The 25483-nt window shown below is 50.8% G+C and overlaps 8 protein-coding genes across 8 annotated transcripts; 3 read left to right on the plus strand and 5 right to left on the minus strand.

Moving 5' to 3' along the window:
* Nucleotides 1-2: 2 nt before the first annotated feature.
* On the plus strand, nt 3-1898 carry STEHIDRAFT_120185 (DEAD-domain-containing protein). Its single transcript, XM_007302611.1, has 7 exons — nt 3-41; nt 100-196; nt 277-974; nt 1033-1148; nt 1213-1296; nt 1364-1433; nt 1496-1898. The coding sequence occupies exons 1-7, from the start codon at nt 15-17 to the stop codon at nt 1592-1594; spliced, it is 1191 nt and encodes a 396-aa protein (XP_007302673.1). The 5' UTR covers nt 3-14; the 3' UTR covers nt 1595-1898.
* Nucleotides 1899-10346: 8448 nt separating this feature from the next.
* Nucleotides 10347-10926, minus strand: STEHIDRAFT_155313 (RNA-binding domain-containing protein; the record flags this gene model as incomplete). The annotated part of the gene is made up of 3 exons (XM_007302612.1): nt 10347-10520; nt 10658-10834; nt 10906-10926. The coding sequence occupies 3 exons, from the start codon at nt 10924-10926 to the stop codon at nt 10347-10349; spliced, it is 372 nt and encodes a 123-aa protein (XP_007302674.1).
* A 339-nt stretch (nt 10927-11265) lies between these two features.
* Nucleotides 11266-12288, minus strand: STEHIDRAFT_54427 (PEBP-like protein; the record flags this gene model as incomplete). Its single annotated transcript, XM_007302266.1, has 3 exons — nt 11266-11680; nt 11738-11996; nt 12069-12288. The coding sequence occupies 3 exons, from the start codon at nt 12286-12288 to the stop codon at nt 11266-11268; spliced, it is 894 nt and encodes a 297-aa protein (XP_007302328.1).
* Nucleotides 12289-12832: 544 nt separating this feature from the next.
* STEHIDRAFT_76611 (uncharacterized protein) lies at nt 12833-13442 on the minus strand. The gene is made up of 3 exons (XM_007302362.1): nt 13202-13442; nt 12941-13147; nt 12833-12882 (listed from the first exon to the last, which is right to left on the minus strand). Exons 1-2 carry the CDS (start codon nt 13365-13367, stop codon nt 12951-12953), a joined length of 363 nt encoding a protein of 120 aa, XP_007302424.1. The 5' UTR covers nt 13368-13442; the 3' UTR covers nt 12833-12882; nt 12941-12950.
* A 724-nt stretch (nt 13443-14166) lies between these two features.
* STEHIDRAFT_167349 (uncharacterized protein) lies at nt 14167-17182 on the plus strand (the record flags this gene model as incomplete). Its single annotated transcript, XM_007302613.1, has 4 exons — nt 14167-14316; nt 14865-14966; nt 15025-15138; nt 15221-17182. Exons 1-4 carry the CDS (start codon nt 14188-14190, stop codon nt 17180-17182), a joined length of 2307 nt encoding a protein of 768 aa, XP_007302675.1. The 5' UTR covers nt 14167-14187.
* Nucleotides 17183-17955: 773 nt separating this feature from the next.
* STEHIDRAFT_120190 (uncharacterized protein) lies at nt 17956-18906 on the minus strand. The gene is made up of 4 exons (XM_007302614.1): nt 18865-18906; nt 18683-18800; nt 18322-18632; nt 17956-18269 (listed from the first exon to the last, which is right to left on the minus strand). Exons 2-4 carry the CDS (start codon nt 18792-18794, stop codon nt 18084-18086), a joined length of 609 nt encoding a protein of 202 aa, XP_007302676.1. The 5' UTR covers nt 18795-18800; nt 18865-18906; the 3' UTR covers nt 17956-18083.
* Nucleotides 18907-19305: 399 nt separating this feature from the next.
* Nucleotides 19306-20079, minus strand: STEHIDRAFT_120192 (uncharacterized protein). Its single transcript, XM_007302615.1, has 4 exons — nt 19999-20079; nt 19788-19933; nt 19496-19726; nt 19306-19438 (listed from the first exon to the last, which is right to left on the minus strand). The coding sequence occupies exons 1-2, from the start codon at nt 20066-20068 to the stop codon at nt 19830-19832; spliced, it is 174 nt and encodes a 57-aa protein (XP_007302677.1). The 5' UTR covers nt 20069-20079; the 3' UTR covers nt 19306-19438; nt 19496-19726; nt 19788-19829.
* A 1567-nt stretch (nt 20080-21646) lies between these two features.
* On the plus strand, nt 21647-24137 carry STEHIDRAFT_167351 (homoserine acetyltransferase). The gene is made up of 4 exons (XM_007302616.1): nt 21647-21842; nt 22329-23256; nt 23313-23393; nt 23449-24137. The coding sequence occupies exons 2-4, from the start codon at nt 22356-22358 to the stop codon at nt 24078-24080; spliced, it is 1614 nt and encodes a 537-aa protein (XP_007302678.1). The 5' UTR covers nt 21647-21842; nt 22329-22355; the 3' UTR covers nt 24081-24137.
* Nucleotides 24138-25483: the final 1346 nt, after the last annotated feature.

Here is a 25483-nt window from a genome sequence, read left to right on the forward strand (position 1 = left end):
TCTGCTCCTCCACCATGTCCGGAATCAACGCTGGCGACGACGTACGTTTGTCTCATTGATTCTTTTACTTTCTGTACTGAAAACTTGTGTGCTGGATAGAAACTTGTATTCGAGTCCTCCGAGGCGGTCCCAGTTGTCCCAACATTCGACGACCTGGGATTGAAGGAGGATCTCTTACGTGGAATCTACGCATACAGTGCGTCCACAACACACTTTTGAGCTATCTCTTGAAACACTTGGTTTGCTCTCAACTAACTAACCTTTATGTGTGGCCAGACTTCGAAAAGCCATCAGCTATCCAGCAGCGTGCTATAGTGCCAATAACCCAAGGGCGCGACGTGATTGCGCAAGCCCAATCTGGGACAGGAAAGACCGCAACATTCTCGATCTCCATCCTCCAATCTATCGACGTTACCGTTCGCGAGACGCAGGCACTCGTTCTCTCTCCCACGCGCGAACTCGCCACACAGATTCAGTCTGTCGTGCTCGCTCTCGGCGACTACATGAACGTCCAATGCCACGCCTGCATTGGTGGCACTTCTATCGGCGAGGATATCCGCAAGCTTGAGTACGGGCAACACATCGTCTCGGGTACGCCGGGGAGAGTGTTTGACATGATCAGGAGGAGGACGCTGCGGACAAGGAACATTAAGATGCTGGTGTTGGACGAAGCCGACGAGCTATTGAACAAGGGGTTCAAGGATCAAATATACGACGTCTACCGATATCTCCCTCCAGCAACTCAGGTCGTACTTCTCAGTGCGACATTGCCGTACGATGTTCTGGAGATGACGACCAAGTTCATGACAGACCCGATCAGGATCTTGGTCAAACGTGACGAATTGACGCTGGAAGGGATCAAGCAGTTCTTCGTTGCGGTCGAGAAGGAGGACTGGAAGTTCGACACACTTTGTGACCTGTACGACACCCTGACCATCACGCAAGCCGTCATTTTCTGCAACACTCGGCGCAAGGTACGGCAATTTATATACCCCCGGCTAATCTTACCCACTAATTGCTTCCACTAAATAGGTCGATTGGCTCACAGAGAAGATGAGGAATGCCAACTTTACTGTCTCTTCGATGCACGGAGAGATGCCACAAAAAGAACGCGACGCGATCATGGCAGAATTCCGTGGTGGCACGTCGTATGTCGCCCTTCTATTTGTTCTTCTATTCCGTTTTCGTCTCTTCTCACACCTCGTATTGTAGTCGTGTTCTCATCACCACCGATGTCTGGGCCCGCGGAATCGATGTCCAGCAGGTCTCGCTCGTGATCAACTATGACTTGCCTGCGTATGTTATTGACTGCTTTTCCGCCTAGTGCCACAGCTCACACTCTACCCCTTTCCCCTATCCTCAGAAATCGTGAAAACTATATCCATCGTATTGGTCGATCGGGTCGTTTCGGCCGCAAAGGCGTTGCAATAAACGTAAGTCCTTTCCGCCCATCTATTCCAGTCAACCCTCGCTGAACGGACGTTTGGTTTAACAGTTTGTGACCGTGGACGACGTCCGTATCCTTCGGGATATAGAGCAGTTCTATTCCACGCAAATTGATGAGATGCCTGTCAACGCGGCTGAGCTCATCTAAATTACCGTTGCTTCCCTCGACATCCTCCAGTCATGGCCACCGCCTCTTCTGGCCCTTCGTATCGCAACCGCTCACCGTAGCTTCACAACCAGAAGATGTCTTGGAAGAATTGGCAGAGGGTGTACGCTGTTGGATGGAAGGAGTGGCTCGGAGCCCCTGAGGCCCGAGGAAAGATACGGTTGATGTGGGCTCTCTTCGTTTACTCTCTATCTCGTTGTGGACGCTCATTGTGATGTATCGTAGTACCTGTACTTTATGCAGCTTGCCCCCATTGCACTATGTTAGTTGCTAAACCGTGCTCAAATGTGCCACCGCTTTGTGCACGATTGACTTGCAGACTTCAGACTGCAAATAAAGCCTTCCCAGTGTGTTTCGTGCCTGCCGCCACAGTTGCCACCCAACTCAAAGCTTCCAGCTGACGTTCGAGACGGGGTCGTTCGACACCCATCAATATTCTTATGGCCTCGGATGACAGCGGGATGGTGTGAGGGTCTGTTGTATTATGACGGCATACTGACGGAGAATGGAAGCTCGGAAGGTCTCACGTCCCATCTTCCTGATCTTTACCCGTGTGTTCTTGGAGCTCGAGCTCAGAGGTTGATGCTCTGTGGACTTTGGCGCCAGTAGCGGGTTCGCTGAAAGGGGTAGCTCAGGCCAGGCCATATGCAGGTACTAGGGCCCACGGGCACATCCTCCCCCCTCCGCACCTCTCGCCCAACATCGAGCTACAACCGCGTTCTTTTCTAGCCGCCTCCTACATGCTCCCGTATTGTGTAGGACGTTCGTAGGTTCTCTGACCCTGAATATAGCGGATGGTCATTGAGCCAAGATGAGCCAGAGTCATAGTCTCTGAAGGGGTATAACGGCGCGGTCACCATTGCCCCGTCCTCTCTCGTCCGCCCCTTGTCCGTTTCGAGTCTCTATTCGTCCGCCGCCGGATTGCCGCCGGTGTCCGTTACTGCTACCGCTAATTTGGATGAATTCGACCGACGAGGGTGTGGCCACTTTATCCTCGCCTGGTCGACGGGGGCGGCGGTTCCGCATCAGAGGAAATGCATGACTGAACGGCATATGGTGTGTACATTCAAGCCCACTAGCTGGTTGGGCAGTGCTTGCTAACGTCGATGCGTCCTATGAATTACGCCAGGCTATCCGGGCTTTCTAGTCTTCTAGTCCATGGCGGACGTCTTCCGGCTTCCTTACGGCTCATTATTTTTGTTCTTTAGTTCTCACAGCCGTCCCCATTTCGTCTTCGGCAACAACCTACTCTTCAGGGAACCAAAGAAGAGCAGCCACAGGCTCGCCCTTCGCGACCATAGGCGTCTGGATATGGTCTGTCTTTGCGTCGTTGAAGGTGCGTGCGTCTTCCGAATCCTCCTGGGTTCATTTCGTTTTGGATTTACCCACCGGCCTCTCTCTATTTCGCCCTGCATTAGTGAAAGGAGGCAGACTCTGTGACGTCTGCATCGATGCTTATCTACCCCCATGGATGTACTGTCGGCTCTACGTTTTTCATGGTCGATGCATCGTGGAACCTTGAGTCTATCTTCCTCAGGAATGAGCGACGAGTCCCCTCTGTACATGTCTAGGGTGTGAACATACGGTAGCTTGTTCCGTCGAGGATTCACACCGCAAACTTCGACGATATGACCAGCAATCTGGAGAGTACGGGCTACTTACAGTGCGTCGTTGTATCGCTCATCATAGTGGCCCTGCCCCTAGCTCCTCTCCTGTCCCTGACTGACGTCTCGTTTAGACGGGCTTTTGACCTGTGGTCACTACGATCTTTGTCAAACATCCCATCTTATCTCGGGCCCGATTGGGGAACGACATGGATGCGATTGGCCGCGAGCCGCTCAACAATATGCAATGGTCGACACTCTCAAGTTTTCCGAGGCCATGAATATCCCAGGCTACAGACTAAGCATGTCTCGCCAGTATTAATGGAGCTGATGTCGTCGCCAAGTAGAACGGGAATTCTCCGAGTATTTGCGGTTAGCATTCGCAATGATGCACCATGATATTGTGGTTGGAGTTTTGTTTATCCTTTTTCCTCTCTTTCCCCGTGACCGCGGTCTGTTCCATACAGCTGTACGTTATGCACATTCTGATAGGCTCGTGCGTCCTAAATTCGGGGCCTGGGTTTTAGTCGGTCTCAGAGATTGGTCAGCTCGATCTCCGTACTTTGCGCAAACAAGACGGGTGTGCCGGTAAAGAACTGGACTACGTCTCATTCAAGGGCAGCCTGAGCCGGGAGTAACGTCGTCCACGCAAAGTCCACCGGCGTTCCGTCACCATGCTTGGTGTGCGTGTTTGTTTTGTTCCTGCTTGTTCATTTCGGTGACACGGATTCCTCTCTCTGTCTTTACCGTTCAGGTGTACCTTTGCTATGAGCATCTTGCCGTGTTCTCGCCTCATTTCCGCTTGCATGTGCCTCGAGATCGAGGGCATGTGGGTAAACAAGAATAGTGGTCCAGTCCTGGCAGCTTCGAACTGGAGGCAGGTACTCACGGCCATCACTGATGATAGTCGCGATGTACACAATCTATTTTTGCTGTTCGTTTTGCGTGCACGCTCGGCGAGTTCACTGACCCAAGGCGAATCCTGGGCAGCGGCTCTGGTTCTAATCGACCTGGACATATTCCAGCCTGAGTGTACTATCTGATTCTATCTAGGTATTTGCGCATTTGTACTTGTGGTCACCATGGGACAGTCCAGTACCTGCTTCCAATAAGCCACGACACCCTATGTTCTTGGAAAACATTGTTGCTCGTGAGGACAAACATATTCGACCTCAACCGTCGGCCGAATCTGGCCAAGTTCATCCTGGGGCCCCTATATTTTCTCTTTTTCCTGCGCCCCCGCCTCAACCTCTCATTGGTTCGTTCTCTCATTGGCTCAGTCTACCTTGGCGGTGGTAGCCGTATGACTGCCTGTGAGAGGCTTTCGCACTGTGTGGAATCGATGATTTCGGACCTACAGCGCCATGATATCCCCATTCTCTATCTCATTACCGAGGGATCAGACGGCCATGTTCATCTCGACGCAATCGATTTCATCCTGTTTAATCTCACTCTCGTCGTTGAAGCTTGCTGTCAGGTTATTTGATGAGAGGACAGCGGCCTCTCGTCAGTAACACTAGTACTTGTATAGTGAGCAGTTCCTCGCCGTGACAAGGCTTGACTGGACCCTGACGCCACATCAGAGCCCCTGCTGTTCTATTCATATCTATTCATAAATTACTTCTTAGGATTTATACGTTGCGCTGAACATCACATTGAATGTGAGAGCCAACGCAGCAAGTTTATCGTCCGTTATATGGGACCCGGTGCTACAACAAGCGTGTACACCAGGACAAAAACCAACCATTCTTTAAACACCGAATCGGTGTGTCTGCTAGCGTATCCAAACTCGCCCATTGTATTGGCATCAGCGTAGGGAGGATGACGTGATCTAGTGGCGTGGAGTTTGTTGATGCAGGTGTCATGTTTGAAATTGCGAGAAACTATTCCCCGCTTCGAGCCCACTGGTACTTATAACAGGCACGTACAACCCAAGTGACTTATGTCCGCTAGCCGCCACTCTTCTCTGCAAATGACTGCTTCTAGAATCTTCGCGATCCGTCTCACACACCGATATAGTCTTTTCTGCCCTTTGTCGAGCTACTTAGCACTTTCTCAGCGTCCACGGGTGGGAATGCTCGCTCCAGAAGACTACTCAACTACTAATAGAGTCCAATTTCTCGTTCCCCAGTTCCCGCATGGTGGTCGACCATGTCCGATACTGACGCGGAGCCTGCGGTTAAGGTATATTAGACGTGCAAAGAGCGCCACATCCGTCATCGCGAAGACTAACCTGAGATGTCCTGCCTGGGGAAGTTAGAGCTATTCTGATAAATCCAACACAACGTCGCTTCTCCATTCAGGATTAATATCGGTGTTATATAGCGAACACCAGGAGAGTCATAAGTATAGAAGCTGGAACTCGATTGTAAGTTGGCCGTAGGGAACTGCAAGGGGCGTATGTGCATTCACAGTCCAAGCGGGCTAGTAGTCTCCCAAAATTCTCACCGCCTAGGAGAGTGTAGTTTTCCGACTCTTGAATATGTGTGCGTTTCTCAGGTTGTCCTATGACATCGTGGACTATAGTGTACTAGTTAGGATAGTGTTTATTACATGTCCGAAGAGCATGGAAGAGACGTACCTCAAGCCTGAGGGCCTAGCTCACAAAAGTCTTGAAGGTGATGATAAGTAGAAGACAGCATCGAGACTAATTAGGCCATCCCTCTCCTCAAGATGAGTTTGGAAATCAGCTGCCCTGCTGTAATGACGTTTGGGTTTTCAGAGTTGGTATTTCCTGCTCTCAATCAACCTGATAGGCAATCGATAACTCTGCTTCCGTACGTACCGTTGGATGCGGGTAGATTGAGTGTCCTCGGAAACGAGCTGCGGCATATTAGTCCTATAATAGACCGAAACATAGCACTCCTTCAACCAAGAAAAGGCATGTTGCCTGAGCCGTGAACAGAGGCGCGCTCGAAATATCGTCCCGTGTTAGGCATGCACCAGTTACCGGGCAAGGAAGAAATAAAGGTTCCTGTTGGTGATCGTAATACACCGACTAACCGCCTTCGCCTGTCGTGGGCTAGACGAGGAAGTGGTACCTTGAACTTGTTCCACAACGATTACTCCACACTGCTTAAACTGATCGTCTAGAAAGAACCGTTTAACTCAGTGGCTACCTTTTCCAGACAACGCTCATCTTTTCTCTGACGTACTACGAATGTGAGCTAGGGCCAGATCGAAGATTTGCGAACGTTTTCGCCTGGAAGGAAACCTTCATATTCATTCCGCGGGGCCTCGGGATACTCCAGCTGCTTGGGCATCCGCTCTCAACGATACACCATTGTCTCGTTTCGCAGGCTATGAATTTAAGCTTTCAGAACACAGACGAGATTGTAGGGAAGGTAGCCATTCAGAGTGGTCGGTATCGACATAATCGCGATTGAGCAGGCTTCTAGAGCTGCGCGGTAGCTATCGTGTGAAAAGGTCTGGTGGCGCAAGAGAGGATCAAAGCGTAAGAAAGAGTCTAATGGCAGAGGCGAAAGGGAAGATGAAGAAAGTGAGCAAAACCATGTGTGTCTTCGAGGTCACTGCTACACAGAGCTGGCGTGTTCAGCGTTCGAGGCTGACGAGGAAGGAGTAGGACACTACAAATTGAAGGTCGTTCGAGCCAGCGGTTAGGTCAAACACGTAAAAGCAGGAGGAGCTCACTCACTCGATAAGTAATAAGTACTTCAGATTTCCAGGCTCGTCTTTTTCATATCTCGTCTTCGAAACCCTCTGATGTCACTTGCCATACAGGTTCTCCTTGTTTGTAGGCTTTCGGAAGCTTTTCTCAGAACCATAACGTATTTGTATTTCGCTAGAGTTGAGACGCCGGACGTCGCACAGACATGACAATGCCATGTCCTGTGACTCAATCCGCTATTGAACCCAAAGTAAACGAGGGTGGCGTAGGTCGTAACAAAAATGATAACTACATACCAAAGAAACGCCACTATCAAGAACACGACATTTCTCCTGTGGTCCTCGCGCAGGCGGCGGAGTGAGTATGAATGCAGAAGCGCATGGGACTGGGTACGCCAGTGCAATTGAAAGTGAACGTGAAGGAATTGGTAAACCTTCCATGTCATAACCGTGTTTGACGGGTCACTGTTATGTCAAATTTGCACCCAGGTTACATGGAACGAACCATCTCAGTCATCCGCGCAGAGCGGGACTCGCTGAGAATCGGGTCAAGAAATTCCACGGAGGAATCCAAACTCAGCGGCTGGCGCAGCACATGCGGATATAGGAAGGATGGACGTACCCCTGATCCTGGGGACGATCTCCTGCTGAGGTCGCCTGAGGAATTGCTCTTCTATGCATCTCGTCAAAAATTGTGTTGCCAGTGGCTGAGTCCCGTAGTTTGAGCCGCCGATTAATCTTCAAAGCCCAAGCGGCATCTCTGCAAGCTCTGTCCAGAGCTCAGCAAGAAGACATCGGTGACCGGGCATCTCTCTTCCCCAAATCGCGATGGTTTACGCCGGCTGAGCGAGACACACGCGACGACGAACGAAAATAACAGGAAAGCTAAGTTTGCAGCCCTCGCTGATTCCCCTAAAAATGATGAAGTGAGTGAGCTTTCCCAGCGGCTGTCTATAGGAAACGGAGACTGCATTAACCGAACTGGCTGTTTCCTTTCGAGACCACTACCAGGCCCCTCTCTCACCGATGTTCCGTCTCTTCGCCCTCCATTCGGTGATTCGTCCATCGGCGCAACATGTTGAACCCATAATGAAACCATGTAAAGCCTAATCTAGCCTGAATGGAAGAATATGGAGAGCAATACATTATGTACACGACAACAGACACAACGGAGCTAAAGACGATGATGAGAGCACGATACCCTTGGGACATGGGCATCGGCGTGCCATGGAGCCTGCCGTGCAGGTCTATCTTTGACTATTCCGTCGTCGTTTGCGTATGTAGCACGATGCACGATCTTCCTTGTCCTCCCTCCTACTTCTGCTGCCCAGTCGAAGGCACGAAGAGCGCAAATGGATTATTACGGCACGGCGTCTTGTATTCTCCCACTCCTTTAGGGCACATGCCAAAAGTCTATCAGGATGCGAGCTCTCAAGAGGTTCTCCCTCGAAATAGCGCTGGACAAGGCGATGGCCATGGTTTCATCGGACCGAAAGTGGGACACAGAAGGGGCCCGAGCTATAAATTGAGGGCTCAAATTTGGAAGAGAAACCATCGCCTGCTCACCCCCACTCACCGGCTTCTTCCTTACTAGCCACGGTAGGACAATGTGTTATTATCGCAGGTGAGGCTTCAGTTGTCCGCGGACGACGTGGCTTGTGTTGACAGTTATTTCCAGAGTCTCAAACCTCTTCCTCAAGTGAGCCATGATGTCCGTCTATAGGGATTCATCAACTCACCGTTACTTGTTCGTCTAGGTGTAACCATGCCGTCTCTCTCGTGCGTATTCTTATGTTCGCTATCCACTGACTGTGAGCTCATCTTGGCGGTCATACAGCCCGAGGAAGAGGTGCGCGATGCATTGTTAGGTGTGACACACTTGGGTTGACTGTGGCACTAGATCGACTGTGGCGCCCCGAACTGTCGATTCAGCAGCACGCATCTTTCTTCTTGTAGGCCGCCCCGCTGCAACAGCAGCACCTGCTGGCAATAGTGAGTGCTACGACTTCGCCCTCCCAAGTTGACTCATACTTATCGTCCAACGCACCCGTTTCCAGTCATATTCAGCCCCAGTATTATAGTCAGCTCTCCGTACTGACCGCATTGTGTTGGAGAATCTGATTTTGTGTTCTGTCGCTTTCTTTCATTCAGCCCCGCGTATCGACGACTTCTGTGAGAGCTGTAAGGCCGCTGGAAGGTACTAGGGAATTGGCAGATGGATGAAAGGCATGCGGATAGAGACCGGAGGCGTCTCTCGACCGGGAATCGTCGAACTGAATTGAACGTTGGGTCGTGTTGGGACATGTTCCATGCAGTGCCATGAAGAATCTTGTACGATTATGCGTCACTCTGCTCCTGTGTTAGAGGCTGCGTGGCGGGAGGCTGGGAATTTCTTGTCCGTGCCATTAGTTCGTTAAAGACGCATGCTTTCAAACAACGAGTGTGAAACGGACCTTATTCTACGTTCTAAATTGAAGCTCGATAAGCAATCAAGCAAGATAGAGCTAGTCCTCAAGACATCGATTGTGATTCGACTACGGCCCCTTCGCCCCCGCCGCTCGATCCGTCCACACAAGCCATAGGCGGCTACTGCCCCTTTGAAGTGACCGCCGCACTTTTATATCATCCGCGACTCGCCATGGGAATTCTGGGCGAACGGCGAACCCTGATGGATACCTCTAAAGTAAGAAGTAAGATTAGGCGAAAGAGATCGAATCGGCTCCCAAGCCTTGAAGGTCACTTCAGCGCTATGATACGAGAACGTTGACGAGCACCGGGGTCAGATGATAACCCTCGGTGGACGGCCGACTGCATCCAGCGAGCCATGAGATTAGCTTCCCGATGACTGCAGGTCAAGCCCAGCGCTGGGAGCGCGGATGTATCGTGCTGGCGGTCCAGGTGCCACGCACCGGAGACTGAAATCAGAAGAAGCAGATGGAGACATTCCGAGCCGTATATTCCCCATTGTTGTTCGGGTGCCGATGGTTATCGGGGCCGTGAAGGTTGACTGGCGGCTACGATGCCGAGAGTGCCTTACGGCGTGCTGTGTTGTCAGCAAATGTGGATGGGTGACGAGAGAGAGCCTCACCACAAGGGCATCTGGCTATCGACATTTGAAGATACACGATGACCCTGGAGAAGAAACAAATCACGAGCCACTTCGGAGAGACATAAGGGAAGAGCTATACACCGTGGCCTGAAACTCTAGACGGAGGGGCTGGAAAATTCTGCTGCAATTTCGGGGTGTGCTGGGGAACGGTGTGCATTCGACTCCCAGGACTGAGGACTCTCAGTCGTGGCCACTCGGCTGACGTGGTATAGTTTATGAATACAATATAGAGCAGCGATATACATACAAGCAGTGACGGATGAAGTCCAAAACAGGAGGGTCTATTGATACGGAAATTATTGGAACAAATTAGTTTTCAAAGAGTCCTCAATATCATGGAGTCTCACCGAAAAGAGATAGAGAGCGGAGCGAGCGAGTAGGAGAGCACGGGACACTAATCCTCATCCTTGATATCGTGCTTTTTCTTCAGCTGTGCCAACTCTTCTTCTCTTCTGGCCAACTCAGCCTTAGCTGCTGCCGCATCTTGTTTTGCAGGCATGTGGTAGAGGACGACGATGTATCGCTCTTGCAAGTGGAAACCATTCAGGTGGTCGAGTGCATTCTTCGCCTGGAGATGGAAGGAGGCAGGTCAGTCACAACTTGATACCAAGTAAGCCTCCTCGGAGTAGGGAAATGACGCGTGCAGTTTGACTCCGCGTCTTACTAGGTGGATAGGAAGCAGAGAGCATGACAAGAAAGACGTACGTCCATGACATCGTCAAACACCACAAAAGCCGTCCCTCTCGTCTTCTGCTCGTTCCCCATTCGTATCTGTCGAATGCTCCCATACCTCCCAAACAAATCGTACAAGTCTTCACCAGTAATTTGATAGTTTAGATTTTTGACAAACAGAATACGGTTTGCGCCCGGTGGAAGCTTGGACTGTCGGGGACACACGGTCAACGTGAGATGGATGAAACTCACAGAAGAATACCCAAAGAGAGTGTACTTACCGCCGGCCGTGCTGTAGCCATTCTTTTCGATGAACGTGGGGGAAAGTGGTGGTAAGGTGGTAAGCGATGCGAGATGAGGTTTCGTGTTGTCTCGCGAGACGCGCTCAGATTAGGGTTAGGGGCAATAGGTTCTGTGTGGCGCGGCCCCGCGGGGGCTCTGGACAGTTTAGCGCTCAAGAGTTCACTCAGAGTTCGGCGCTGGCAGACTTCAAACATTTGTATGGAGGCAACCATTTCTCTGAGTTCAGACTATTTAGGTCGTCGCACTCCGACATAAATTAGCAAAAGGCTTCCTGACAGCCGACTTCTGTTTCAGCCAAGCTCAAGCCCCATGCCAGTGCCAGTGTAACATCAGACTCTCTACTGCAACACCCACACTCCCATCCACACCCCGCCCATGACCAACACGACATTCTTCCAATCCTTCCTCCAGCCAATTGTCTCAATAGCCCCACTCGTCGCGGTGTTTGTTGGGGTACTCGCCGCATTCGTGACACTCGATGCTGCACCACCCGTGACAGAAACTACGCTGCCCGAACCTGACGGATTGCCGAAAGACGTGCTTAGACTGGCCGCCGACCCGGTGGTGGCGGAAGCGGTAGTCGTTGAGTTGTCGGGCCCGGTGAGGAAGAAATTTCCGGCGAGAGGCGGGCCAAGATTAAGCGTTTCGTTGAAGATGGTGAGGTTGAAGTTATTGCGGGGTGTGTCGGGAGTGATGAGCATAGGCGCTTCGGTGTCGAAGTTGAAAGGTTGCTCGAAGAGGAGCACGACGTATCTGTGTTCATTGTTCAGTAAATTTCTTCCTCCAGGATACACCCGATATAAGGCTTACCGGTGGGGATCAGAGCCCGCTGGTGGCGTTGGGTTGACAAAAGGTGTCACTGCGGCACTTGTGTTCGTGAGCGCAGATTCGTTGATCGTGTTGCCCATGTTGGAAAGCATGAAATCTCCCGCTAACATATGTCTAAACTGCGAGATGGAGGTGTTTTGTGGGGTTGGTGCATCCGGATCGACAAGGACAATGACGAATGTTGAGTTGGACAATGAGGTGTCATTCGTGGTGAAGAAGAACTGAGGCTCGTTCAAGGTCTCTAGATAGCCACATAATTGAGATGCGGAGTCGGATGGCTGGATAACAAGAGTCAGGGTGAAATGGCACGTACGCTCCATGGTGAGATTCGTTCCCGGGGTGACGTGCAACGTCTCACCTGTGGCTGGATCGGTGAACACGACGTCCAGGAGACCGATGGGAGCAAAGGATGAGAGAACATCGGGAACGATGGAGAAGTTAGTGAAAGCTGCTGCGACGCTTGAGATTGTGTCGCTTGTCTGGGCCTTAGCAAGCGCGAGGCAGGCAACAACTGGAAGTATCGTGTACCACATTTCTGTCGCGGACTGGGAGCTCGTTGACGAACGGGTCAAGGTAAAGCTGAATCGCTCGTGAGATTGAGTTCATGGAACTTTATACCAGGACTCGCACTCTCAGGCGAAGGGGGCGAACTGAACACGCCATGTGTGAACGGCCACCTGAAGAAATACAGGTCGAACTCGGGCATTATGGCACATATAGACTTGGGTGCCTGTGACGTGGGGTACAGAGTGCTCACAGAGTGCGCGAAGAGATGCCAAGTATCCAATCGGTTCATCGATATCGTAGGAATGCGGAGAGGTGAAGGATTGAACCGTGGTTAAAAGTGACCCATCGGGGTTCCAGGACGCACGGAAGTCAATCACAGGGTCACTCAGTGTGGCCACCTTCCACAACCATGAGCCGAAGACTTACACAGTTAATACACGAGATCCAGATCCACAAGTGTCAATGTAGCACCCCACGTGCGGCGAGGACAGTGAATATAGCGGATCTCGAGCTGAAGCGTCCGAAGAATGATCAATACGCAACATTCAGTGCCACACACGAGTTCAAGGTGAGCGGCCCGCCGTCCATATAATAGAGTAATTTTATGCGTGTGACACAACCTGGTCATCACCGAGTTAAGGTAGTTCACTACCGACAAAGAACACAGGTGCCACTCACATAGTCTCGTCTACTTCGTGAACTTGTTGGCCAACCCCTCCACCACCTTGCAATCAATCCCACCACGCACACATACGACAGTCCCACTCTCATCTTGCTCGGAATCTGTAATAACACACTTGACGTCTTGGACGTTGGGACATGGACAATCTTCAGGCCGTGAGACACATGCGAGCGTGTCTGGGCAAAGATAGCTGGAACATGGGACTGACGTTTGTCCAAAGTCAGTCTTGGTACCAGTCAATAGGAAAAATAACGCACCTGCTTCCGAATGTGCCATCCATTGAGAGTGACCTCCTGCAGGCTGTTGTTGCTGCTGGCGCCCTCCGTGCCCGAACATCTGGTCGAAGAATGGAAATTGCGCCTGGACCATCAAGAGCTGGGAGATCAGCGCAACTAAAAAAGAGAAGTGTATTATAGAGAGCATTGCGTTATGCCACGGTCAAGAACAAGTTGAAGAGTGCTAAGCCACGAGAGGGTGCGATGGTGGTGAAGGTCAGACTCAAGAGGCCACGTCTACAAGTGCCACAACGCGATCCACGTGGATCACATTACGGTTTGTGTAGTGGTTCTGAAGCATGTCTTACGTAAACTGTTATGACACTACGATTATAAAGAAAAACAGAAACTAGGACTCCGAGTCGGACCCACATTTGTTCACGGATTGGCCAACAAGACCACGCTATTCTTTCGTTGGATCCATCTTGCTTTGACTGCCTACAACCTTGCTTTACTTGCGCGACGCCGTTCGCGATACAATCTACGAGTGTCCTCTGCCGGGCGCTCTCTGCCAGCAGTGAAAGGACTCGATTGGGCATACTTAGGCCTTTGTACCCACATTCACCCCACTTGCGCGATCGTTGTCTTACGCCCAAGCAATCATCGATTTCCCACGTAGTCTCTTCCATTGTTGTGACCATATAAAGGCACAATATTCTGAGCAACGTGTTCGTGACACAACTCTGTGGCGATCATATATAAGCGGGGCGTCTTCTTATTCTGGTTTTATCGGCCCATCCCCAAACACTCTCATAACTCAGCCATTGACTCGAACTGCTAGCCGGCTCTATCTCTCCCATCTGTATCCTTTCACACTATTCCGAATACTGATGGCCACTCATCCCCAACCTATAATGTCATCTTCAACTCACTTTCCCCGCGTTCGGATTAAGGAGCTCATAAGGTTTGGGACAGCTGCGGCTACAGCTGAACATACCGCGCGCATGAGCCGAAGCTCTGAATGGGCGATGAGGCAAACGTCTGGAGGAAAGAAGAGTGCCAAGGGGAAGGGAAAGGCCAGGGCACAGGAAACTTCGAGCAATACGGTGGCGCCGAGGATCATCGGTTGTCAAGATACACGATGGGGTGGCGAAAACGTGAGTCCTTTTGTCTCGTTGGTCTGGTGATTTTGGGAAACCTCACCCAAGGCTGAGTGGCACCGTACGTGTGATTCTACCTTCGCCTGGTCTATTGTTCTTGATGTGGTCGCGCTTTGCGGTGCTGGTTCAGAAGCGAGTTGGAAGGTCGTAAACGAACACGGGCATCACCACGTTCAGACGAATGTGACATCGTCTCTCTGCGTTTTCCCCTTGGTTTCTTAATGTCTTGTCTTTCTGAGGCGTCGTCCCTATGTGACCATTATTTTTGGACCTTGATACGCTTGCGCGAAACAACTGATCCATGTGCTATCATCTGTCCCTATTCTCGACCCTCTGCTTAGCTCTCGACCAGAAAAGGTATCAGGGGCTGTCAAGCTATGAAGTGAATTATGTAGGGAAACTAAATGAGGACGAGTCGTTCTACCTGTCTACTCGATTCTCAACTCAGGCAAACCTCACCCGGGTCCTGGTATTTTCGAAGCTTGTTATAGTCAGCGAAAAGTAATGTGTTCATGTCAAACACTTATGTTTATTCGTTTGCCCAGATGATCCTTCTTACATTCGATCCACAATCAATCCCCCTCGGCCCACATTCGATGTTGGCTCACTTTCCTCAAGGTCGGCCTTCACTAACTACCAAAGCCCTGGTATGTCACCGTTCCAGCCAGTAGATCGTCAACCCGCTTAGTTCCTTCTTTACTTCAGATCGGAATGACTCAGGCCGTGCAAAGTACTTTTGAGGTCACTGTTCCTAAAATCTACGGATACTATGACAATATACCCAATCCCGTCAATGCTGAGGTTGTTCTTCTGCAGTTGGTACGTTTCTTTCTCTCACTACCGCTCCTCAATTATAGCAACTAACATCAACCGTTTTTCTGCCGTTGTCTGATTCCGGAAGATTCCCGGCCCCGATTTGGCAACGATTTATCGTCAGCTTTCTCCACTACAGCAATCCCAGATCCACACACACCTGGGTAACCTGTTTGTTTCCCTTTTCTGCTGCCGATCTCGTGTCATGTCTTCAGAAACACAACACATCCCCGATTCACCACCTATGCCCCGCGGAAACCCACCATACGAATCAGTCCTCCTTGGTCGGCCATTCGAGCAGGGTCCATTACTGCACATGCGTTCACAAGAGTCTGTTACTTCGACACATGACTATCTCCTCGCCCTCTCACAGCGTACGGAACGAGTGTTCGGACCTAAAGGAATAAGCCCGCATCCAACCCCAGTATCACGCCTAAACGCCACAACTACCAATGTCTCATCTAAATCCAGCTCACGACCTAAACCCCAGTCAAAACTATCCGCAAATTCTCACAACCACCATTCTTCTACAAATTCGTCCACTTCGTCTCTCCCACCATGGGAAACCACAGAAACGCTCGGTTTCGACGGCAAGCCGCTCTCCGAGATGGACATCGTCTGCATACGCGACACTTGGAATAGGCTAGGCTCACTTATATCTTATCACTCCGGTGGCTTCTACGTTCCCGGAACTCTCAGTCCAGAGGCTCGATACACCGCCCACCAAGTTCTCCAGGGTAACGAATTCGGCGTAAAACACCACGATATGCGTATGGACCGATTCATAGTGAAATTCAAACCCCTTACTCCCGCGTCTCCCGGAACATGGCCTGCTCGTCCTCCTCTAACCGGATCAGGAGCGCAACCTGGATTCAGAGGGTTCGGCGAGTATGCCGGGCGGGAAATCGAGAGCGTCGTGCTCGCGACAGGGTGGGAACATGCGTCTAGAGCCCCTCTTTGGAGTTGTGCAGATATGCCGCCTTGGTTGAAGCCGCATGCGCATCCCCATGAATATTTTACGTGGGAGAAGATGAAGGACATCAGGCAGGCGATATACCAGGCCATCACTTATGCCTCGCATTCTATCGACACAAATTTCTCCTCCGTGAATCCTCCATCTGTTCCACACACTAATGGCGCGGTCGGTACCGATGAGAAGAAGAATAAGCCCGAAAAAGTGGAGAAACGTCCGGGAAGACGGGGTAGGGAATGGGAGTGGATCGTCGCGTATGTGTATGGAAAGACGGAGAGGTGGTTTGAAGGGTTGGTGGGTTCTAATTGGGGATATAGGGATACAGCGGAGGTGTTATTGGTGCGGTTGAAGGCCCACTGGGAGAGAGAAAGGCCGGACGTTCCGTTCCCATTGGAAGTAGGCGGACCGTATACCAGCAACGTCAACCTCTCTCGACATCTGACCGGTGGCGGTGGCGCTCAACCCTCTGTTGGGAGCCAGACCAGCGGCAGCCCGAGACACGTCCCATCGCGGCCGGAAGACGCCAAATACCCCGAAGTGCGGGAGAGAAAGAATAGCGCGATGGTATCGAAGGAGAGAGACTTGGTGAGAATCACATCGCCCGGCACTCGAACCGCAAGTGTCATGGGCGCCGTTGAGGGTATAGGTCTAGGGCTAGATCAAGGGCCGGATGTCGTCGAAGTGCCAACCAGCTTTGCCACAAAGTATCCCAAGGAGTTCCAACAATTTGCCACCTGGGCTTTCTCGAAGGCGATCGCAGATGGGCACATAAACGAGCAGGGCGAATGGATCGGCCATCCGGACGATGAACCTTCAAATATGACACAGCGGGAAGCGGAGCTGTTGGCGGAGGTCACGGATAAGATGCGCTTCATTGGTTTGGGCGAGAAGGACGAGAGAACAGGGGCAACAGCCAGTCCAGAGGGGTTGATTTCGGCAACGAAGAGCTTTGCGGAGGGGGTGAAGGTAGCGATGAATGCCTTCAAGGTGGGCATGGGGACGAGTTCGGGCATAGATTCTGTGTCTTGGCCGGAGGTAAAGAGAGGCTTTGCGAGTGGACATGATGATGTTGACTGAGAAAGAACACGACGGCGATGATAACGATCTTTGAGGAATTATGCGGTGCTGGATCGTCATATTTTGCGCAGTTCATGGCGGACACCAGATCTTCCTGTTGTCTAAATAAATAATATTGATACCCTTTAATGTAAGACTATATCCTTGCTCCGTTGTCGCCTACCATCATCAGAGAAGCATCATTTGTTCACAGGATATTGTGTTTTCCTCTCCGAGGAACGAATTGGGAATGAAAGCGTAAGGATGCCAAAGGTTTGCTTCAAGGTGACGACTCGGACATGACAGAGCCGCTTCAGCAGACTCTGAGAGACACAGGAACAGGCCGCCGTCATCACAGAGAGTCTTATAGCCGACTATAACACAGGATATTGTGAATTCCAAGCGGATGCTTTGGAGATCCTTGAACGGAGGTGGAGACGATCATCGGGCCCTCTGGAATTTAGCCTTTCATATCGGAACGCTAGCGCTCGGGACAAGTAGCTCCGCGCCCTGTCGATCCTCCGAGGTTTCAAGCGGCGGTACATAAGGCCGACTGAGGTGGAATCGCCGCACCACGGACAGAATGAGATGTGCCAGCAGCTTGGAATCTGAATCGTATCGATACGGTCCTTGATGTCCATTCCGGGAAGGGACCGTAAGATTCGGTGAAGATGAACACGGCGACTACAAGGTCGTCACGGTCCACCATGAGCTTGGCGCTGTCTTTGGCACATTGAGGTGCTACGCCCTGAGCGAAAAGGATGCGCGCTTTCGGAACGGGGGTCGGAGATATGGTTCTGTATCCTGAAACTTATATTATACAGGTATTAGAGGTTATTAGTAGAAGTCGGGACATAATAGATGGGGAGTAAGTATGGAGAGTGGGGTACAACAAACTCGAGGATCACAGTACAAATTACAGTCACTGGGGACGCTGACCGAACGGAGCCACTGCCCTCAAGCGTCGAATGCACTCTCGGAGAGCCGTCAACAACGATGGAATAGTCCCTGCGTAAACCGCCGTTTGTGTTGAAGTATCATCAGCATTCGCGCCAAGTAAGCGAGCTTGTTCTTGTTGCAGCACTTCTCTGACGGTCTTCCAACACACCTACATCGAAATCAGAACACCGCACAGGATGTGACAGGGATAACGATCTTACCAAGAATAAGTGGTCCAGGAGGTCATACCTGTCCTTGGGGAGGCCGTCAGAGATACTGATTATTTCTATTGCGGCGTTGACGGCGAGACGGCGAGACTCTTCGTGGTTAAGGGCGTTATAGAGAGCAACGTGAATCTCCGTCAGGGCGGTCAAGCCCATGACTGCGTCGGTTTTAAGAGAGATGGATGCGGATTGGTCCTTATATATAAGTTCGAACTTCGTAGCCGCGAGCTTGCTCTCAGTGATGTGACGCTTGATTCTCTCGATAAGGCTGGTGTACATCTCGTACCAAATGCCCGAGTTGTCGTAGGCTTTTTCTCAATCAGATATGATTCCCATCGCATGGCAAAAGCGTACTTGCCTGACGTCCGGAGCGTTGACGGAATTCCCTGAGAAATAAAGGTACGAGCTTCGTGTAGAAGCCAGCTACTCGTAGTTCGCGCAATTACGGTGTGCGTGTAATCGACAGGCATGCAATTCTAGAGAACGACACATCGATTAGAACTGGGGACTATAACAAGAAGATAATGAGATGCCGCGTACAATCAAATTTCGAAAGTCGTCGTCGAGATGATGAGGTAGTACGAGTGGCCTAGACCATATTAATATGGCAGAGAAGTCTGAGTGCATGGAAAAGCATAAGGCGGATCTCTTTTCGTCATCTTCGTCGATGGCTTGAATATGGCCATATCTACCAGGCGACACGCTATGTCGTGGGAACGAGCCAGTATAGTCCGCTGAAGGTAGTGTGATGTGCATGTCTGCATTGAAAATGATATCGTAGACTTTCGTCCCACAGTCCCATGCAGCGCCGAACTGGTTGACGAGATAACGATATATGCCAAGCAGGATGTAGGCCTGTAGGTTTTCCACCGGAGTGAAAGAGTCCCGCTCCTCGAGACACCGCATTACGAGTTGATAGTAGGTTGCCTCAAGGTCCGGCGGGGCACGCTGATCGTTGTCGTCGCGGTAATAGACACAGCCTAATATGTGTGCAAGGTGAATAAAAATCGGATGGACAATACGACCAGTGAGATCGCCACAGGCTATGGCGTCTAGTTTCTCTGGTATCATACGGACACAGCAGTATCCACCATGCGAAAGAAACTCGGCACGTCTAAAAATCAGACTGGTAAGGTCAATCCATATGTCCAGTAAAAATAGTGAGACGTACAGGCGCATGAGGAGATCCGGATAAAGCAATAGCAATGGATCGGGAGAATGTCGTAGGGGCAGGTTTGTCCCAGATGCTAAGCTGCGTTCGTAAACGCATCCTAAATGGTTTCCTATGGCGACACAGTTTCGACAGAACGGACGCTCGCCGCTACACCTCTTTTTTTTTTTTGTTGGCCGTGTGAGAACATAACACCAGGGCCATAATAATTTACATACCTTCTTTTGTTCACTACAAGAATTCTACGTGAGCTGTCTGTCCAAATCAAGTCAAAGAAACTAGCTGAACAGACCGGCAAAGAATGCATGCGTCGCCTTCATAAAGCGGGCCTAGATTACTCGTATGGTGAAGACTCTCGCTGTAGTCGCATGGTAGACCACCTGGCATATACCTTCGCCTTGTACACGGTCCACACTCTGGCCTGATACTGTCGCAGCACTGCGAGCCAGATAGCGTCAGGTTAGTGTGATGCATTCCGATGCGATACTGTCTAAGATACTCACGATATTCTTGGTTTTGCAGTTCGAGCAAGTCATACGAGAGCCCATGGTGATTCTGAGATGAGAGGTGCATATGCCAGCTTCTATATAAACTACAGTCGGGAGTAGCAGTTAGCTAAGGTGCAAAACGCTTGTGGTTATGCACAAGTGCTGTGAAAGTGTTAGAGCGTCATTCGCCGATCTTGGCAAGATCGAAGGCCCGTCGGTTGCTTCGCGTTGTGTACTTACATGGGCCTTCCGACGGGGAGGACCCCTTGTGGATCAAAATCAAGTCCATGCCCGTAAAAAACACTGAAATCCCAAACTATGACTAAAAATAAATAAATAAATATTCATTCCCAATCAAAATCGTGAGGAAACTGAAAGGCCAAAAATTTCCGCTCCAACCTGCTAGCTGGCCAGCTGTACCCTACATACCAAGCGCTATCTTGTGGAATCTTTGAATTCGTTAGAGCTTTACATCCTGGACAGCAGGTGGGGGCACAAGGAAGTTCGGCACTCAGCTAACACTCTTGGACTGAGCGCTTTTCGAACAGTTCACAATGCCCGTAGATCCTCCTACCTCACAGCATTCCTCAGCGCGGATCACAAATACTGGATGGGTCTACCAACGGCATACACTGATGGTTGGCGTCTTTGTCGGGCTGTGTGGGATAGCCAAGGGAAATGATTCGCGTCAGTCACTGTTGTATCATAGCAAGAAACTTTCGGACAACTCTCACCTTCACTTTCCGTAAGCAGTGTCTACCAGTTCAAGGAAGATATTTGCGCGCGTTATAACGTAACCAAAGACTTCAAACGTCGAAGCGTTTCGACTGCGCATCGCCGAGCTATCATGGTCAAGTATAAGCTGAGCGAAGGGGGAACCATGCTGCTCACCAAGGTGTTTAGATCCATGGAGCCGCCCATTGGCACGCAGTGAAGACGTAGTAGCCAGACATATATAAGATCAATATACAAGAGGAAAGAAAGACGTCGAGGTGAATGCAATGCGATAGGCCGATATCATCACGATAAACGTCGGTACAGTTATTTTGTGCGAAGTTTATATAGGTAGGTGGCGAGGAGACTTGAGCGTGCAGCTCATTCGAGGTGGAAAACAGCTTCACATACCGATAATGGTGCGAAAACTCGTGAGGCGAGTCCATAGGTATGGTCAATCAATGGACTGAAAATCGCATCTGAGGGCAGACTATCCAGTGGTTTCGAGTCGATTCAAACCAACTGCACCGCGTGTGGCCCAATTGCCCACGCATGATGTGGTTGGGCACGAACAAACAGTACAGAAAGAAAAGATACGACGGCATGGTGGGACAAGCTTTGGCCTCTGATCCGCGACTGCTAAAGTGAGTCTGCATGGCCGGCTTCAAGCCGACATCACGGAGGGCGGGCGGTGGCTGTGATAAAAGTGATGAAGAAACACTGCACAGACAGCCATCAAACGCCTATTACGATTTAACGCAAGTGTCACATACCTCACCGCGTTTGATTCTAATATTTTCCTCCTTTTCGAAGGCGAAGTCAAGGTTGTGGCCAAAAGCAAGACGCCGCTGATCACGTGGGAGGACGACATAACCTCGGTTGAGCACGCCAGACTTTCGCAAGCAGTTATATCATCCCCATTCGCCCTCACCGAGAGAAAATGGATTTTTCTTCGTCATCCACCATTTCTACAGGCCATCTTCTCCTCTTTCACCACCATCATCCTCTCTAAGTTAAACCAGGCCCTCCAAGAATCGGCTTTCCTGTCGAATCGGTGAACTTTGCGATTTTTTAGCGGAAACGACGGTACCTTATTTGGAGGCGAACTCAGGGAGCAGAGAAAAGTGTTTATCGATTACAGTCCAGTAAGTACCTTGTCTCTTCATAAGATGTTTCTGCGAAGAGTACGGTGTGTGTGTTCTTGGTGGATATATGTGTAGGGGGGGAGATACTAGCAGCCGTATAGACGAACACGGCGTCAAAGAGTCGTCGCCTCCTTCGACAGTTAAATGTACGTCATGGCTTGATGTTCGTCAAGTCCCTTGTAGGAGTCCAATCTTGTTGGTCGATATACTCTGTTAGGTTCGCCAACATACAGAGCGACCAGTATCGACAGCTACGCATGAATCGAGTACGACGTGGCTAAGCGACGCCGTTGAAGTCTTGAGCTGCCGTTCAGACCTCGTATCCCCTGGGAGTGAACCTGCGATGCAGTCTTCAATGTGGAATATCCTCCTCTCATTGCTTCCTTTGCCGCAAAAGAGAATATGCTCGCATGATTGACATGGGACTCTGTGTTTTATCTTCTCCTCTTCCCTGTACATGACCGGCTGTACTAAATCGTCATCCAGTCACAGATCTCCCGAGTTTAAACCATCATGGCTTCTTCCCTCTCACTGAAACCGACCATGAGCAGTCTTGCTGTTCGCCTATCCCGATCTTCAACTCGAGCTCCACGCCGGCAACTCCATAAGTCAACGAGCACGAGCAGCCCTGCTCCTACACGATCTCGTAGAGCCTCGCTTGAACGGCCTTCCTTTCCTTGCGTCGACCAGCACGCCGCCCGCTCCAACCGCCTCCTTGCATTTGCTTCACATCCGCAGCATCGACCTACTCCGTCTTCCTCCTGTAATCCAACACTCGGATCCTCTTCGACAGCCTCGGATCCATCTTCTAGCGGTCCAGAACCACCTTACGCCCGACCCTCGCCACAGTCCTATCAGACCTTCCATTGCCAGGAGCCTCTTCCTCTGACATACTACCCGAACGAACCCCTACCCGAATTCACTCTCGCTTACGAGACATGGGGCACCCTCTCAGCAAAGAAAGATAATGTCATCCTTCTACACACCGGTCTCTCTGCCTCCTCGCATGCCGCATCGACACCGACGAACCCTGCTCCCGGTTGGTGGGAAAAGTTCATCGGACCCGGCCTTGCACTGGATACGAACCAGTTTTTCATCATCTGCACCAACGTACTTGGCGGGTGCTATGGCACCACGGGGCCGTCGTCACCGAATCCGATGGACAGCGAGGGCAAACCGTACGCGACAAGATTTCCAGTGGTCAGCATTTTTGATATGGTTAGGGCGCAGTGGAGGTTGTTGGACAGTATGGGGGTGGACAAGCTATACGCGAGTGTGGGCTGTTCGATGGGCGCGATGCAGAGTTTGGCAACGGGGTGGTTGGAGCCTGGACGGGTTGGGAAAGTGGTCAGCATCAGTGGAACAGCGAGGAGTACACCGAGTAGTATTGCGATGAGGTATGCCCAGAGGAGTGGTAAGTCTCGGCTTTTCAACGCGACAAACACCAGAGACTGACCGTTGCGTGGACAGTTCTCATGGCGGACCCGAATTGGAACAACGGATTTTATTATGATGGTCTCCCACCACACACAGGTCTCAAGCTCGCCCGCCGTAAGTATATTTCTCCCTTTATTCCTATATCTTCTAAATTAACTCCTTACGACAGAGATAGCCACAATAACGTACCGATCCGGCCCTGAGTGGGACCTCCGTTTTGGCCGCCAAACTCGCAACCCACCCTCCGTTGACGGCGAAATCATACCACCAGCACTCTGCCCCGATTTTCTCATCGAGACGTACCTCGATCACCAAGGAGAACAGTTCTGTCTCAAATATGACCCAAACTCGTTGATCTACGTTTCGAAGGCCATGGATCTGTTCGACATGACGGCTACGTCGCTCGAGGCGCTCAATCTCGAGTCGAACGAGCCCAGTCCTTCATCAGGCCCTTCATTGCTGTCGTCGTCCCCACATTCCCCACAATCACCACATAAACCGGCTTATCATACACATATCCCGACGCATTCCAAAATGCACCCTCCACCAGCGAACCCGCCTCCTTACCTCGCTGATCTCGCAGAAGGTTTGAGACCCCTGAAGAATACGCCGGTGCTCGTGCTGGGTGTGCAGAGCGATATCTTGTTTACGGTGGAGCAGCAGAGGGAGGTAGCGGATGCTTTGAGGATGGGCGGGAATGAGAGCGTGAGCTATTATGAGCTGGGGGGAGTCTGGGGTCATGATACCTTCCTGCTGGATGTGCAGAACGTGGGTGGTGCGATCAGAGGTTTCTTGTCATGAGTTGCGTTGTAGTAGTCGCGATTGTCGTATATACACGACCGGAGTCTTGTCTTTTTTTGGTCTTGGAACAGGTTGGACACGTCCACATAAAGTGTGACCTACATAGTAAACTGTTCGTAACCCTCAAGGTGTAAGATCAGCGATGGTGGAACACGAACAGTTCCAAGTTCTCGATGAATGGGCTTTTCAGTGTGGCAACAAGCTACAATGCTCACGCCACAACGTCAATGTTTGTGTAAACCCCGGGTCAGCCCGGGTCTTCCCGTGCGACCGTTCAAATATCCTTCAAGCTTGCCTGTGAGTTTCACTACCACGACCAGTACAGTACCGAGCACCCGAGAACGCGCCAATATTCTTTTCTCTGATACCTTGTCACCAGCTGAGTCTTAATCGCTGGGGAGCTTTCAAGTCCTGTTCGAACTCCGCAGTCTTGAGCTGTGATCTGGTGAGCACATACTACATACTTGGTGCAGTCCAACGATCATTGCTCGAGGTGCATCACTGCATAGTTCGCCGTATGCGTGAGTAATCTCTGCTAAACTATTTTTACACGTTGACCGAGTTATCTCAAGCGTTCTGCCCCTACGCGCGATCGCCTGGATACGAGACCGGCCCTCAACGTTTTCTTCGCAGATATCATGAGTCCAAACGTAGCGTGCTCCAATTGTAGGGCAAAGAAGCTGGTTGAGTAGCCCGACGGGTCCCATGTTCTCAATGCCGCTGATACGTGGATCATAGCGCTGCGATGGTGTCAAGCCGGATTGTGGCCCATGCAGAAGGCGCAGGTTCTCGGATCATGGCCCATCTTGCGAGTATGATACCTATCGACACTCCGGAGTATCACCCAAAGGCAATACATGTCTTCCCTGCCGGTCAGTTTGGTAGTCTTTCACCTTGTATTCAAAGCTCAACTGTGGTAACTCTGTGATTGCAGTCGAAAGAAAAAGGTATTTAACCTATCATATATATGCTCTAGGTTTCTCTTTTTTACATCTGGCTTGAAGAAGTGTAGCAGTGACCGCCCGTTCTGCCGAATCTGCATTGTCACAGGCATAGAGTCGGAGTGCACCTACGATTCTGACCTGGCGCCCGCGATTCCACCTCGAAAACTGTCTTCCCTTTCAGTTCATAGCGCAGATCTCTCAGCTCACTTGTATGTTCAACGTTACTGTTTGGCTTTTGGTCTACTCATATCATTTATAGGCGTGCTGAGTTCCTCTCGCACGTAGGATACGTCTGCCTTCGCATGGTACCGGAAAAACTGGAAGCCATAACCCGTGGCGATCTCTCTGGTCGGAACGTGAACCCGTTCTTTATTCACATCGCTCACCTTTTCGGTTGTGTCTATTACCGCGACGATTCGGGCGAGCGTGTGTCTGCCGATCTGCAAGAAAGCTACCATC

Source organism: Stereum hirsutum, assembly GCF_000264905.1.
Source record: "Stereum hirsutum FP-91666 SS1 unplaced genomic scaffold STEHIscaffold_5, whole genome shotgun sequence".
Taxonomy (NCBI): Eukaryota; Fungi; Basidiomycota; class Agaricomycetes; order Russulales; family Stereaceae; genus Stereum; species Stereum hirsutum.

Coding starts and splice junctions, on each gene's coding strand:
- STEHIDRAFT_120185 (XM_007302611.1), top strand. CDS start 15: ATGTCCGGAATCAACGCTGGCGACGAC. Junction 975..1,032: donor TCTGCAACACTCGGCGCAAG/GTACGGCAATTT, acceptor TCCACTAAATAG/GTCGATTGGCTCACAGAGAA. Junction 1,434..1,495: donor GCAAAGGCGTTGCAATAAAC/GTAAGTCCTTTC, acceptor TTGGTTTAACAG/TTTGTGACCGTGGACGACGT.
- STEHIDRAFT_76611 (XM_007302362.1), bottom strand. CDS start 13,367: ATGCTCTCTATAATACACTTCTCTTTTTTAGTTGCGCTGATCTCCCAG. Junction 13,148..13,201: donor GATGGCACATTCGGAAGCAG/GTGCGTTATTTT, acceptor GACAAACGTCAG/TCCCATGTTCCAGCTATCTT.
- STEHIDRAFT_120190 (XM_007302614.1), bottom strand. CDS start 18,794: ATGCCTGTCGATTACACGCACACCGTAATTGCGCGAACTACGAGTAGC. Junction 18,633..18,682: donor GTCAACGCTCCGGACGTCAG/GCAAGTACGCTT, acceptor ATTGAGAAAAAG/CCTACGACAACTCGGGCATT. Junction 18,270..18,321: donor TCCTGGACCACTTATTCTTG/GTAAGATCGTTA, acceptor ATTTCGATGTAG/GTGTGTTGGAAGACCGTCAG.
- STEHIDRAFT_167351 (XM_007302616.1), top strand. CDS start 22,356: ATGGCTTCTTCCCTCTCACTGAAACCGACCATGAGCAGTCTTGCTGTT. Junction 23,257..23,312: donor GAGGTATGCCCAGAGGAGTG/GTAAGTCTCGGC, acceptor TTGCGTGGACAG/TTCTCATGGCGGACCCGAAT. Junction 23,394..23,448: donor AGGTCTCAAGCTCGCCCGCC/GTAAGTATATTT, acceptor TCCTTACGACAG/AGATAGCCACAATAACGTAC.
- STEHIDRAFT_120192 (XM_007302615.1), bottom strand. CDS start 20,068: ATGCACCTCTCATCTCAGAATCACCATGGGCTCTCGTATGACTTGCTC. Junction 19,934..19,998: donor ACTGCAAAACCAAGAATATC/GTGAGTATCTTA, acceptor TCTGGCTCGCAG/TGCTGCGACAGTATCAGGCC.